At 40.4% G+C, this 14,928-nt stretch overlaps 2 protein-coding genes across 2 annotated transcripts in view; one reads left to right on the forward strand and one right to left on the reverse strand.

The window, feature by feature from the left end:
- The window catches only part of LOC131665369 (ankyrin repeat domain-containing protein SOWAHB), a 100,941-nt gene that overhangs the window by 23,511 nt on the left and 62,502 nt on the right, over positions 1–14,928 (reverse strand). Inside the window, exons 8-9 of the mRNA XM_058937225.1 lie at positions 10,935–10,946; positions 10,699–10,701 (exon numbers count right to left, since the gene is read on the reverse strand). Of these exons, the coding sequence (XP_058793208.1) occupies positions 10,699–10,701; positions 10,935–10,946 (15 nt within the window). The remainder of the gene's footprint in view (positions 1–10,698; positions 10,702–10,934; positions 10,947–14,928) is intronic.
- LOC131665372 (uncharacterized) lies at positions 12,298–13,274 on the forward strand. The gene is made up of 2 exons (XM_058937229.1): positions 12,298–12,434; positions 12,834–13,274. Exons 1-2 carry the CDS (start codon positions 12,377–12,379, stop codon positions 13,202–13,204), a joined length of 429 nt encoding a protein of 142 aa, XP_058793212.1. The 5' UTR covers positions 12,298–12,376; the 3' UTR covers positions 13,205–13,274.

Genomic DNA, 14,928 nt, shown 5'->3' on the forward strand with positions numbered 1-14,928 from the left:
TAAGTTCAATTACGTTGTGCATCTTACGTAATTTAATTTTCGGAAGCATTATTTAATAAATTCAATCTTGTCTAATTGAATATTTATATTGTCGAAAATACAAAAGCGAATATATAATTTATATGGTCTGAAAGTCACTATTACAATAGATACGATGCCAGTAGCCTCCTATTATTAAGAATCTGACCTAGTAATGTGCAACATTTCTGTTATGACGGTTCGACGAGTGAACTTTACAGCCCAATCAAAAGTAAAACAACGCTGCACAGGCATGCAAAACAAAAAAAATCCGATAAGATCCACGCGCATCCTGCCAGCGTAATTAATCCGACATTGTTTTGATGCCCTGTCAACAGGTTGTAGCAAACACGCAATAACAAAAGACGCCGAAGTCATTAAAAACAACGGCAGATTTCGAATGGGGCAGAGAGAGAGAGAGAGAGAGAGAGAGAGAGAGAGAGAGAGAGAGAGAGAGAGAGAGAGAGAGAGAGAGAGAGAGAGAGAGAGAGAGAGAGAGAGAGAGAGAGAGAGAGAGAGAGAGAGAGAGAGAGAGAGAGAGAGAGAGAGAGAGCAACGAAAAGCGCTTTGGCCAAAAAGGCTCGGCGTACGTGTGCAGCCGAGTGAGGGGGGGGGGGGCGGGCAGAGTGCATACGCATACCTCTCACGCGTCCAAATCGGAAAAAAGAATGCAGAGAAGAATCGGCTTTACAGCCGAGGCCATATAAAGGCCGTAACGATAGAGAGGCCTTGCCTGTTCATTGCTCGGGCAATAAAGTCATCGCGGCGTGGCGGCGCGCCCTCGGGAAGCAGAAAAAGACCGCGGCGCCACGCGTTATATGGCTCGCAGCTGCGCGATGGTAGAGCCCGGAAAATTTTCGTTCGCGCGCTCGGCGAGATTTCGTCGGTGCGCCGGGGACGCAGCGCTGCGCGCGTTCGATAAACTCGTCCGCCGGGAACTGGCGCGTCACAGCCTCGTTGGTGCCCACTCAAAACTTGCACCAGCGCCTTTTCGCCAGCTGAGAGCAGCACTGCCGAGTGTTGGTGCTAAAAATACTGCAACGCTCATTGACTCACCGTTCCCCTACGGATTATCGCTCAGTTTCAGTCCTCACGCGGATGGACAGAGTTTTCTCTCGATTAACCAACTCTTGTTTTATTCCGTTTAAATTATTTGACTTGTTCCTATGGAGTTCGCCAATGACGCCCGACATAATAAGCTCATCAAGAAAAATATTCCGTTATCTTCGCCAAATGCCCAGCGTAGAAAACCAAGCCATTGGCGACTTCCTACAATAGATTTTTTCAATTGTTGAAAGGTCGTTTGCCATTGGCATGGAGAAAGCCACAATTAGAAGAAAGAAAATACAAAAGCAAAACGATGCAGCGATCTCCCATATCCGTGCATGCAGTCGAAAGCTCGGTGTATAACAAGGACGCGCGGTCGAATTTTTGCGGGGTGGCCGAGGGATATGGATGCGCGCGTAGCGCCGCGGCTCGTCGTAGTATAACGAGTCGTGTGCATCTGGCGTGCGGTCAGCCGCGCTGCGGCCGCTGCGTCGCTCGTGCATCACCGGCCACCGTATTAACCCACGTGAGAGACTGCGAAGCTCTGCGCCGCTGCGGCCACCATATAATCGCCACTTCTCTCATCTAATTAGCTCACCGTGGCTTTCGGACGAATTAGACATCGACTTCCTGCTGCTTTTTCCAGTTGGCTGTTGCGAGCTTGACCGAGCGCTTTGCCGGGACGCTTGTTAGCCAAAGACTCGATTGCGTTCTCAATCCCGAAATTGGGGGAAGAGGAATGAAACCCCCGCTGCTCCCTGTAATCCCGTCCTAAAACTCAATTTGTGATCCATAAGCTGAAAAATCGGCTTTTAAGCGACAATAATAACACGCTACTTTGGGAACAAAGATCACCTCTCAATGTCGGTGTAATGAACGACCTTTTAATGAACTGGATGAAGGGTTCGAAGCCGCCGCGGCAGCTCCGAAAGATCCAAACGTGCTTTTTTTTAGAGCGAAAAAGCTTGTCTATAATATCCAGCTCTCCATATTCGACATAATGGGTTTACCGACTCGATCGCTCTCTTGCGCGCGAGATTAATCCGTAATACGTGCTGTATCGGTGTAATACGGGATATCGACATAATTGAAATGTTGCGCTCGCGGCAACACTTCAACGCGACTAAGTGATGGATTGCAATTTTATTAGAGAAACAGTTTGTTGCTGGCAATTTCTCGCCAGTCAGGTCGCGCTGCTGTTCAATGCTGCTTCCAATCGATCCACCACTCGAAACTCTACGCCCGTACCGATGATCATGGTTACGACCAATTTTTGTAGTACGAAATACAGCGAGACGTCGATTTAAAGCAAGAACAGAAGTAATGCCATGAAGTCGATGAATGTTACCGAGATAATAAAACAATGTTTTAACGTCGTCGCTCACATCATCGACGCCAAAACAAACTGCTCCTCGATCGCCGCAGATATTCCAGGAAAAATCAGGGCAACCTGTAAAAATCGAAAATCCGATGGGATGCCGCGCTAAAAAACAAGTTCATTTAAGGGAATTCGTTGAGAGAGAGAGAGAGAGAGAGAGAGAGAGAGAGAGAGAGAGAGAGAGAGAGAGAGAGAGAGAGAGAGTGAGAGAGAAAAAGGCTTTTAACCGCGTCACGTGCGGAAGTTTAAACGTTGATTGCGCGGCCAATTACTTGCCTTTGCTTCGAGATGCGCTTTTGCGTAATGACCGTAATTGAGGAATCGAGGAGGATAAAAGAAGAGAAGGCCCTTTTACTTGGCGCCCGGGATATTGGACTGAGGAATCCCCCCATTGTTTTGTAGCCTCTGCGGAAAACGGTTTAATTCTGCGTAACGCTGCACCCCCCCCCCCCCCCCCGTAATAAGTTGCGGCGAGCTTGTATTTTGAAATTGTTTTTCGATACCAAATTCAATTTGCGAAGCAAGACTCGTAGAAGAAAAAGCATCTAGTTCCTCGACGTTCGTTGAAGTTGAGCCAACAGATTATCGTCGGATAATCAGTGTCAAGTTATGCAGTCGCGTGTCGCAAAAATCACGTAGACAGGCGTAAAGTAGCGGATGTATCGATTTTTCTCGTCGATGTATCCATGAATATTCGTGATGGTAGCTCGACAAAGTGAAGGAAAAAAAAGGGAAAGCAATTCTCGTTGAAGAATCTCGTCAAGACAGTCCACAACGGCGAGTGCGAGCGTTCGCCGAAGCCGCGATAGGCATCGGCGAAACCAATCAGCTGACTTAACGATATTAATTGTAATTCCAAGTGTGTACTTACGTACTGCACGAAGAGCAGGTCGCAGGAGCGCAGCAAGCATCCATGAAACAAATTAAATGCAAAGCAGAACGATTATGCGCTTTTGCCGTTTCGAGCAGCAGCAGTGGACTTTAATGATACGACCGTGGCGAATTATTTGCGCGTGGACAGGAATAATGAGGGATTAATTATTATAGGCTTCTAAGTGATTGCACAACCTGTTTGCTTTTTTTTGCTTGGTGGAGATAGCCTCAATTTGTTTCGAGGGTATATTACATCTTGTTGGCGAGTCGTATTTGTCAGCTGAACGACTGAATCAACTTGCTATAGGCTTGACAAGTATCGCAGCTTTGATTATTTTATTATTTAATTAGGCTTGGAAAATAGATTGTCCTAGATTGCAAGCGTAAAATGTCTGCAAAAAATTTGCACCCGACCATCCATCATCTTATTAAGCAGTCAATGACACCTTCGCGTATGTGTTATAATTTGTGGTGGATGTATCGTGCGCCTAACAACTGCCTCTCTGCGTAGCAGTTAATGTATGGTTTTCAGCATTTCTTAAAACATTCAAGATCACGTCAGAGAAGCGAGGCTACATGAACAAAGTATATACGTCTCAGCGCTGTGCCACGCACCACCTTGTAATACATACATAGTAGTTTAATAATGTAAATAACCGGGGGAAAAGAATCACAAGTAAAAATCTAAAAGTCAAAACACGACGCAGTCCGGTTTACTTGCGAACAACGTTGCTTCTTTTCGTTGGGAACTCGATCATTAAACGGCAGTGATCCGTCATTATTAACTAACAGCTTACCTGTGATTTAATTGTCACACTATGCGCGAGATGCGAGTCGGCAAATTGAGCAGAAATAAACAGTGTAATTTTTGCAGTCACGCAATTCTGCACATTGGATGAGAGATACCGTATGCCAGACCATTTCGGTCAGACTCCAATTGAAAACCAGTTTAAAAAGCTCGTCCGATATATTGGATCAGTTACGGCAAGCGAATACTTTTAAATAGATTTTATACTCCGGAATTTGGTGCTAATTTTTCATCTCGAATTGCAACCGATGCACGTTAAAGTATGCCCAGCTATCAAAGACTAAATCATCGAAACTTACTTGAAAATGATCTATAGAAAGCCATTAGCGTGGGAGCAATTACGTGAGCAAACAAGCGTAACAGCGACATTAGCGATAGATTGCGAAAAGTCTAATACAACTTTCACGTAGTGTTTGTATCATACGGTTGCAGTTAACCTACGAAATGCTGAAGTTTAATAAAGCGAGATTTTCGCTAAACAGGGAATAAGATATAAATCATTCGATACAGTAGTTGGGCACAATGAAGTAACACGCGTGAGAAAGTCCTAAGTAATTCGGCAGATTTCGTTCCTAATCACGGAATCGTGAAAAACTTGATAGAAATTCGCTCCACGTGTTTCATTGGCAGACCGATGCAGAGTCATGAAATGATAAGCGAAATGTTAGACTACATGTAATAAAAAAAAAAGCAAAAGTGTGCGAAAAGAACGAGCAAAACGTTACAATCGTTCGTACACACGCACACGCAGCCGCGAAATCCGAGACGTAAGCGCGCTCGTTGTACCAGTGTTTTCAATGGATTCCGTATAATTTGACATGTTGTCGTACACGTTATTATTCAGATAGATCTCACAGATACGCGACTGTAACGCGCGAGTGTACGCGCGCGCGTGTGTCTGTCTCGTATACAAACCAACCCTTCAAGCGCGATGGCGCGTATTCTGCTATTCTTTTCTTTTCATTTTGTTCGTTGCCCGTTTATCGTTCATTGATATTTCGGTGTCGACTTTTCTTTTCGCATAATAGTCATTTTCACGTTCACTTTTGCCGCAAGCGAACGCGAAAGCTCATTCGATCACGTTGGCTTTATAAAAGCTCACGAATCGAGAGATGACAGCCTACGATTATTTTTTGTCCGGCGAGCCCTATAAAAATCGAAAGTCCTTCGATGGCGCATTGCATCGTAAAACAAACCATTCCTGTCATCGTCGTCACAAAGTTCGCATATACGCATACGGTATACGTACACCTGCCCTCTTCACAGGCAATCACGGCTAGCGATCTTGTATTTGCACGAAACTCGCTTTCGCATTTAAAAATGATATCCTCTCTCTTTCTCCCGACTCGGCACACGTATGTATTTTTTTTTTTCGCGACGGCACGAGCTTATCGGCGTTGTACGTATATTTTATAATTCAAGCGCCGGTCACCCCTTTAAATCGTCTGCACTTAACGCACGCGCCTTTATTTACATAATATTTCAGATGCTTATCTCGACGCGCCGACGAAGAAATTTCGATGGCAAATCCCGGAGAGAGAAAGAGAAGCAGCCACTCCGATACTTAAATTATACGCGTCTCGAGGTATACGGGGAGACGCGTTTAGATGCGCGCATTTTGCAAGTAATTTAAGCATGCCGATTATCCGCCTGCCTTTATTTTTTTATTTCAGTTTGAAGTATATATATTTTTTTTCATACCAATGCTCGCGGTGGAAAGTTGCGACGCTACGACTTACTTCCGTCGTTACTTTCCATCTCTCGCGGCCTACGAGTGTGCGTTTGTGCAAATGAAAGTAAACGAGGATGTAATATAAATTTAAAGATGGAATTTCTTCATTAAATCCAGCGTGAGAGAAAATAACGCAAACTGCCGCAATGAAAACGAAGAATGCATCATTGTATACGAAGAATATTCTGTTTTTCTCTCTCCCTCTCTCTCTCTCTCCTCGCCAGTGCATTTATGTAACAACCGGTACTAATGCTGCGAACATAAATGAGAAATTGAATAAGATGTAAGCCGATATAGCAGTGCGTGTATATTCTTCGTTGCAAAACAGAAACGCTCGTCATGTCTAATTAGTTGAAGTGATTACGGCGATGATTAGATCGATAAAGCGAATAAGGTGAGCCGCGGGGAGAACTCAAGCGAATTCTGAAGTGTGCAGTGCTCTTTTGTTCCTGCGCCATGCGTGCCTACGTTTTATGAGATTATTCTCCAATTGATGTACTATTTGCTGACTTTCCTCAACGAGGTGAAACTTATTTTTTCTTTCGATTGTCCATTAGCAATATCTATTGTATTTTTATAAACAGGTGTGACCTTTCCAAGGAAATCCACAACTACGCAGTGATTTCTATTGGTAGGGCGAAAAAAAAATATGAAGATTATTTCATTACGTGACTGTGAATACGAGAGTTCTGAAATCTGATGAATGTGATAGACGTAATTTTGAAATGTTTAATCCTATCTTTACATTTATTTTACAAAATAAAATTTTGAAATCGATATATTTCTTGAATTTTCTAAAAATCCTGATTATTAAAAGGACATTGCGTATTCGAAAACTCGGCGCATCTGCAAGTCGAATTTTCGTGGTATTCCCGGCAAAGAGAAAACGGAAAAGCTCTTCCACCTAGCGCGCTTTATATTTTTTCTCTCACGCACGGTCTCCGCGGCAAGCCAGTAGGTACAGCGAAGTGTCTCTCGACAAAGCCATTAATTATCGGCTGGAATCGCGAGACGCATCTGGCTTGGGTTTAAAGCCGGGTGGTTGGTCGGCGTGTGCGTGTGCATAAGTGCATCGCGCATTTCGCGTGACTCGTCTTCCTGAAGCGAATAAGCAGCGCCGCGGTTACGCGCTCCGTCGGATCGCGCTATCGCTGACGGGAATTATGGGATTCTGATAAAAAGGCCCCGCCTGTCTCTGCGTACGGCTGCGCGCGCGCGAAAAACGGATGCGTGCAAAGTCGTTTCTCTGCTTCGATGCCTTTCTAAGTTTATGCGCTACCAGTGGCTAGTTCTTTGGCTCTGTTTGCTTTTTAAATTTTTCCTTGTTATCTACAATTTAAGCACTTTCCCCCCTCTCGACTCGTCTTGCTGGGGTAGCTAATTACGGTTAATTTCAGAAAATTGGGTTGCTAACGTGCGTCTTGCCGTATTCCGAAATCGCGAAATCGCTTGGCAGTCATTTTCTTTTCATGGAATATTACTTTAATCGTTATATTTGAACGTGTTTATGAAATTATAAGCTTTTAACATGAAACCTTCAGAGTGATTTTTTGTATCTTTATTTGGTTTCAACATTTTACTTAAAATTTATATGTGCTTTTCTATTATTTTCTTTTCTATTATTATATTCTGCTGATCTATACATTTTTCATGACTTATGAAGACATTTGTAAACATCTGTCATCCGTCTGCATTACTAATCCTATCACGGAGAAAATCTAAATACGCAAGAATTATTCATTTTTAAATGACGAAGCATGTTTCAATCCAGAATTACGTATTTATTGTAAGCATTTCAATATCTAATATTCTCGACTTTACCGTCCAACGCTAGACGCGAGACATGACATCACGTTCAACTGCGGTCAATTGCATTTTCCCGGATTTCCTAGCTATTTAACCGGCGCGATAAAAATGAAGATGCAAAAATAGCGAATATGTGCCAAAATGTTGTGCAACGTAATTCGTATAAATTAAATTTAAATACTCGATCATCGACAACAGACAAACAATGGGATTCAGTATGAAAAAAAAACGCACGAGACACAGCTGACGAAAATCGCGACAGACGCGTCCGCAAGCTCGTTTGCTTTATCTTGGGCATCCGATCGCCGCGCTTATTATGAGCACGGCACTTTCAGCGCGCGATTTACATTACAAATTTATACGTTTTTGAGCGACCACTCTCTCTCTCTCTCTCTCTCTCTCTCTCTCTCTCTCTCCTCTTCTCTCTTGCGAAGGGAAACGCGATCGCGTGCCGTTGCTCGACAATCAGATTAAGGTTCTTTTTTACTTCTTCTGCCGAGGTGTTTTCTTTCTTTTATTTTGACGGGAAAAATATACGGTTTATGAATACCAAGATACTGGCGAGAATTATTCGATCATTCATAAAATTTTATTGGGTTCTTAAAACTTTATTTGACTTGTTCGCCATATAAGCGATCATGTATTATAAGATTACTTTTCAGTCTCGAGCTTACTATAAATAAATTACTGTCTGAAAAGGTGATAATTTCTTTTTTAATTTTTCAGTACAATTTGTAAATATTCTTTTTTCATCTCAATTTCCTTTCCCATGTCACTGACTTGGAAAAGTGTTTTTATAGCAAATTATTTGAGAAAGAAAATTAATTCGATACAACGAGCTAAAATTGTTTCAAAGTGTTATCTACGGGACAATGCGTAAAACGTAATCTTTCACTTCACTGCCGCAATTCGATGACATTAGAAACCAAGTTGATATAAAAAATGCATAGGTATGTTTATGGAAATTTTGAAATAAAATTAGAATATAAACATACATAGTCCAAAATTGACATATAATATTAGAAATTTAAAGCCTGCATTCAATTTTGAATTATTATTACAAATTATTGAATTTTGAAGCCTGATTGATAATATGAGCGGTAATAAAATAAATAAATAGACGTTGACCCACAAGTTCATCAATATAAGAAACATTAAAGCGCAAAGCGAGAGGAGAGAAAGATCAAGGGCATGGCACGGCGAGGATAGGAGAATCGTTTTTCTCCCACGCAATGGGTGACTCGTCGGCTTTAAAATGAAAACAACATTCAATTATCGAAAGGTGAACGAGGCACTTGGCGCGGTGTTAAGTTCCTCGCGCTGCAGGTGAGGAGTCTCGCGCAAGCGCGTCAGCGTGAATTGACGCTTAACGGTCCAATGCGAACAGACGAATGGAATCTGGATTTTCTTTCCTCTCAAGAGCTGACATGACAAAGCGGTGATGAAGCTGACGATTAATCGTTAAAGTGAAAGAATCATCTGTGGTAGTTTATTAATTGCAACATTTTAAAAGCCATTTATTTGGAGCCTGTTTCGATATATTAAGCTACACAGTTACACGAAGCTCGGATAAAAAATATTGAAAACGTGAAAATTGTTCTTAAAAATCGCTCTCTAAAGAAAATAATAAGACAGCTCAAATGAAGACGTAACAAGAAGCCAGATACCGAAATGAATAAATCCGACTCTGCGTGGGTTAAGTAAAATATCCACGAGCGAGAGACGCACGATCGAAAATCGGTTGAATATTGCGACCGCGCGAGGTTGTAACAGCAGCGTCTCACGCGAAATAAAGGTGAAAGAGCCGCGCGAGTGGGTCGCAAGCAATCGCTCAGTGCCGGCAAGAAAGTGCCAGCGGAAGTGACAGTCGCTTCGCGAGAGACTGGACCACGCAGAGACCGAGTGTGTATATGGTATAAAGTATACGTGCGCACGTCGTGACGTCTCTATAAAGCCGCATGCGCTCGCGGGGGAGGACGATCGCGTCGCCACGGGCGTCCATTGTCTCTGCGTGGGCCTCTCTCCCCCCTGCCCCTCTCTCCGAAAATTTAAAAACGCAAAGCTCTCCCCCCCGTCGAGGCGAATTAATGATGAGAGGCCCGAGGGCTTGCTGTTATGGATTGCTCCGTGGCGCGACTTTTTGGTATCGTTGATCATTTATTGGACGACTTCGTTTTGCTACGTTGCGCCACGGTTTTTATGTTTATTGATTGTCTTCTTTCTTAGGAATTGCGTGATTCCGCTTTGTAAGGCGTGGGAGTAAGAACAGAAAAAATCTCGAGTGAAGAAATGTGAGCTAGAGTATTATTAGTAGTAAGTAATTAATTTATTTAATTGTCGCTAGTCGATAAATTACGTTCAAGTTTTAGTAAAATAAGAAAGTCCTAGCTCTGCAATTTTAACATTCTAGAAGCATTCTAACCCTATATTCTTGAAATAGTCAGACATGATAATCAAGCAGCAAGTTATCAGATGATTCATAAAAAAGTCAGTTGCCATTTTTAATTCCTAACATGTTAGCAAACAAAAGGTTGAGTCAACGGTAACACCTCTTAATCATAAATAAGGCGAAAATATTTTACTGTGTGCGACTCTTTTGTAATTCGTAGTGAGAACCGAATATTGCCATATATAATTTATTTTTTTTTTATTTTTGGGGCTTATCAGAGAATGAAATATCTGCCAAAAGTGACCATTCTTAAATACACGTTGCAATGATCGGTAATGTAAATTTAACAAAACATTCCAATTTGTTGAGTTTTTTGTAGTTGAAACATTGCATCAAACATTGAAATCGCACTTTCATATAACTTTTATTTACATTTGAATTTCTAAAATTACATAAAATGTCAAATAACGTTATCCTGTAATCTTATATTCATGATTTCATTTCTACACAGCAAGTGTATAATTTGTTTTTTTTTTAAACAGGCCATAAAAATAGTCAAGTTGATTCAGTCGTTAAGAGTGTAAAACAGGCAAGAAAAAATATAATAACGATCGTAAGCAAGTGAAAAAAGGAACAATCGTACTCACGCCCTGTCGGTGAAGATCGTCACATCGATTGGCCACAGGTCACGGCGGCAGTCGTAAGTTGTCGTAGAACGCACAGCGGACATGCAACACAGACGGAGAGTACACGTTGAGAAGAAAAATAATAGGGAACGTAGATAACACTTTCGGCATCCACGTAAATCCGTCCGCCCACGGCCATGCGACGCGTTTATTACGCGCTCACCGTAGAGTTACGGATCACGGATACGTATACTTACGGAAGATGGATCCTGCAATAAAAAACAAACAAAAGACACCCGACTCATTAAATTGAATAATAAAATGTGAAATGCGATATAGAAAGAACAATTTTTAGATATTGTATTTTACTACGATGCACAGATTTAACTTCACCCTTTTGCTGGTTTTATAGCAGCAAAATGCTTTTGAGGTTAAAAGTTAATTTAGATAATGAAACTTCCTCTTGTATTAAGACAAATCAATCAATTAATAATTCTCTTTCTTCGATATGCGTATTAGTACCTATTGTCACGAAACCAAAAATACATTATAAATGACATAACGAATATTCTATACATGTTACACATAAGTGTCCCATTAGCAGTTACTTTACTAGATTTAGCCAAAGCTTTCGATACTGTTAATCATACTATTTTAGTAAACGAGTTATACAACTATGGAAATCAGGTTACAAATAAATACAAAGTTATCTTAATGGTAAAGTAAAAATAAATAGAGATATAAATAATAGCGACGAAGTGATATCAATTGGAGTTCCACAAGGTAAGATTTTAGGACCACTTCTTTTCATTTTATACGTCAATGATTTACTTGTAACAATGCCAGAATATGTAATAATATCTTACACTGATGATACAGTGATAATTTCATCAAGTGATACGTAGCATGTGGTTGAAGAAAAAATGAATTTAAGCTAAGATAAAATTTTTAATTAGTTAACTCTCAAAAAGCTAACGTTGAAGATTGATAAAACAATGTACGTAACTTTCGTCAATAATCAAGATTCTATTCTAAACAACTTACGAATCTCTATTGAGAGTTCAGCTTTCTAAAGATAATTATATGAAATAAGATAAAGATATTTCAGTTTTAAGTTTATCCGGCTTTGCATACAGATGTATCTACATTTCTGTGGAATACAATGTTGCGTAATGTGAATCATTATTCTATGATGTTGTAAATTTTTGGAATCAATGAATACAAATACAAAGCTAATATTATTTCGTGACAGTTCTTACAATTCGTATCTAAGTTGGGAATACTTTGAAAAACGTAAATTGCGAGTATTAAGCTCTTCAGTGTTGTATTGCTTATATTCAGTGCTAACGAATCAGTCTTCAGTTAACGCTCACACGATCAACACCGATCTGCATTTGTACTGGAAGTTTCATTATCAATAGTTTTCATTGTAGATAATATTATATTTAATTCATATAGCTGGAACTGATCTTCAGAAATTAATATTTTTGGTCAATGAATAAGAATTATTCAACACGATTTCGAAGCTATTTTATTTATATTGATAAAAATATTTTTACCATTATATCAAGATTTAATTATCAGAAACAGTTTACATTTTATAAAATAATTATAGTTTAATTTTCTACAAAAGTACCTTGAAAAACAATAAATTTTCATAGTACTTGATGGATCTCACTACTAAATACTGAACAGAATTATGTTTTTGAAAACGGTTATTCTCATCGGTATTTTCATTAGTGAACATTCAGCAAGTGGTAAGTTATTTTCATCAATTATTATGACAATTAGTACTCAACTCAATGTTCAAATTACGGTACTCGATTTGGTCAAGACCATACGTCTCAAGGTCAAGACATTTGTTAAACAAATTTTTCTTACGTGAGTGATCGCGAAGAATTGTGTGTTATTAAATCTACAATGTACAGCAGATGAGTGTCAATGATTACTAGCTGATTAAGTCTTTAATTGTTTGACCTCTAAAAGTTAAATTGCGGATTGTTATTCAAGATCTCATTTATAAGCGTAAATCATAAAGCGCCCTATCCTATTTATATGCCTTAAATATAAAAAGTTTAATGTGATATTTAAATGCTGCGTTAGGTTATTTCAAAGCACTTGCTTACAACATTTTAATAATTGTAGCAATTTTTCAGGAGCGTTCGATTTCGGAACATCGTCGAAGCGGTGTTCTAACAGTGAACAATGCAATGAATCTTGTATAACAAAGCACGCTGCCATTTCTGGCCAATGCGAAAGACGCCATTCGGATTATTTCGACAAATGTTATTGCCGAGTTAAACAGGAGACTTGCAAACAATACGTGACGAGCAATTACGTGTTTGAACAATGCGACTGGAATCCAGGTATTTGCATCGAAGTATGCGCCAGAAACAATTATGAAGGAGCTCACTGTGAACCACATTACCGTGTCAAGAAGGTTAAGTTATGCAATTGCTACAGAACGCTGCAGGAGTGCGGCGAATTGGATGTGTTTTTCAGATTGCCCGAAGAAGAAATTTTTTAATCATATGAAGACATGGCCGTCCTTGTAGCAAATACAAATAATCTGTGTATTTTATTTTTGGTAAATTAAAATTTAGCTCATTAATTTTTGTTAATAGAATCCAAAAATCTTATCTGTAGAATTTTATGCTTTATAATAACAAAGAAGCATCCACGAGAACTTATCGATGTAAAATGATGAAATTTATTCTCAAGGAGAAAAACGAGGATAACGCATTATTTTTTATGCGTGCTCGGTTCGATGAAAATTACGCTTAATTCAGGCAACATCTTAGCATAAATATAGATGTTCTGTTTAAAAAGTCATTTTCGCGTGTTTTGCATAATGCGTAAATTTGTCGGGTGCACACAGTAGCGAATCGCCACTTTTTTTATTTAGCAGCGTGTTGAGCATTTTTCCAAGACACTCGCATTTTTACAAGGAATTTAGAAATTATCAAGATGTTTTACTCATTATTAAAACCTTCGCTCTTAGAATATCAATGATTCGAACAGTTTCGCGATGAGACAAATTACTGAATTCGAGACAAATTTAATTTTTGCGTGCTATTTTTTTTCTTATTCGTATGAAGATTACACTTCGACTCTAATAATTAAATGTTTGTACTTAATCATGCATATTCCGTAGCGTAAATGACTGATTCATGGTTGGTAGGCATTAAAAATTTGGAGTTGACATACGAGCAAAAGTAAAAAGAGATTGGTGCCTCATGCGTCAAATAGATCATTGGCAAAAAAAAAAAAAAAACAGTTGAACAAGTGTTCCGTGTCAACTGTCTCGCGGAGCACAGTTTTGTGCTCGCACGATGAGTGCTGACCGATCGGCATTAAGGAAACTCATTGATAGATTGATATCTCTATATCGTTCTATCGTCGCTTTTGTGGCTTTGCCGGTATAGATTGATCAAGTGTAAGCGCGCGCCACAGCAATTTTCCTTGGATCAAAGTAAAAACCGATATCTCCGCCCGCAATTACTTCAGGTTACGAGGCGCATCGTCCGGCGACGCGCGGAGGGAAGATCGGAAGCGCTTGGCCGACCCGCGCCTGCCACACAGCGGAGCAGCCTTCGCGACAGCGACCTCGACTTGCCCGCGGCGGTTGCAGCCTCCTCGCCTCATTAGCCGATGATTGCGCGCGCACTGAGAATTTAATCTGCCGGAGGATGCCCCGCGATCGAGCGCTTCGGCTACGAGCGCAATTTCGCGACCGAGAGCACGGTTTATTTATGAATTATGCATGTCCAAAGGGGAAACGACTCGTGATCGCTTTCTCTGCCGAGCGCGCGGCTACCGCGCCACTCCGCCGACCGCATATTTATATGCTATATTGATTTGCTCTTCTCCCGTTTATTTGCATTGAGTGATTCACTTTATTTTTGCCGTGAACGTAACAGTCAATCGGATGTAGCGCCACTCTTCAAATATTTTCGCAGTGTTTTCATATCCTAGAATCGGCGATTTCTCTTCGGAATAGTTTCATTTTTATCGTCTAAATGAATTATCTAACGCTAATAATTCTGAACAAATGAATCTCGGAGATTTATTGAAGAACGTATGCATAACTTATTCTTACGTTTCTATTTGACTTGAATGATACTCGCGGTGCACCAAAAGAGACACATCACATAAAGCGGCGAGGACCTCCCGTGTCCTCGCTGCTACAATGACAGCCGATGTATTTTGCGTATCCCGTGAAGAAGTTGACTACGTAGAAAAAATTATATT

Source organism: Phymastichus coffea, unplaced genomic scaffold (genome assembly GCF_024137745.1).
Source record: "Phymastichus coffea isolate CEN01 unplaced genomic scaffold, Cenicafe_Pcof_1.1 PCOF00050, whole genome shotgun sequence".
NCBI classification, from domain to species: Eukaryota; Metazoa; Arthropoda; class Insecta; order Hymenoptera; family Eulophidae; genus Phymastichus; species Phymastichus coffea.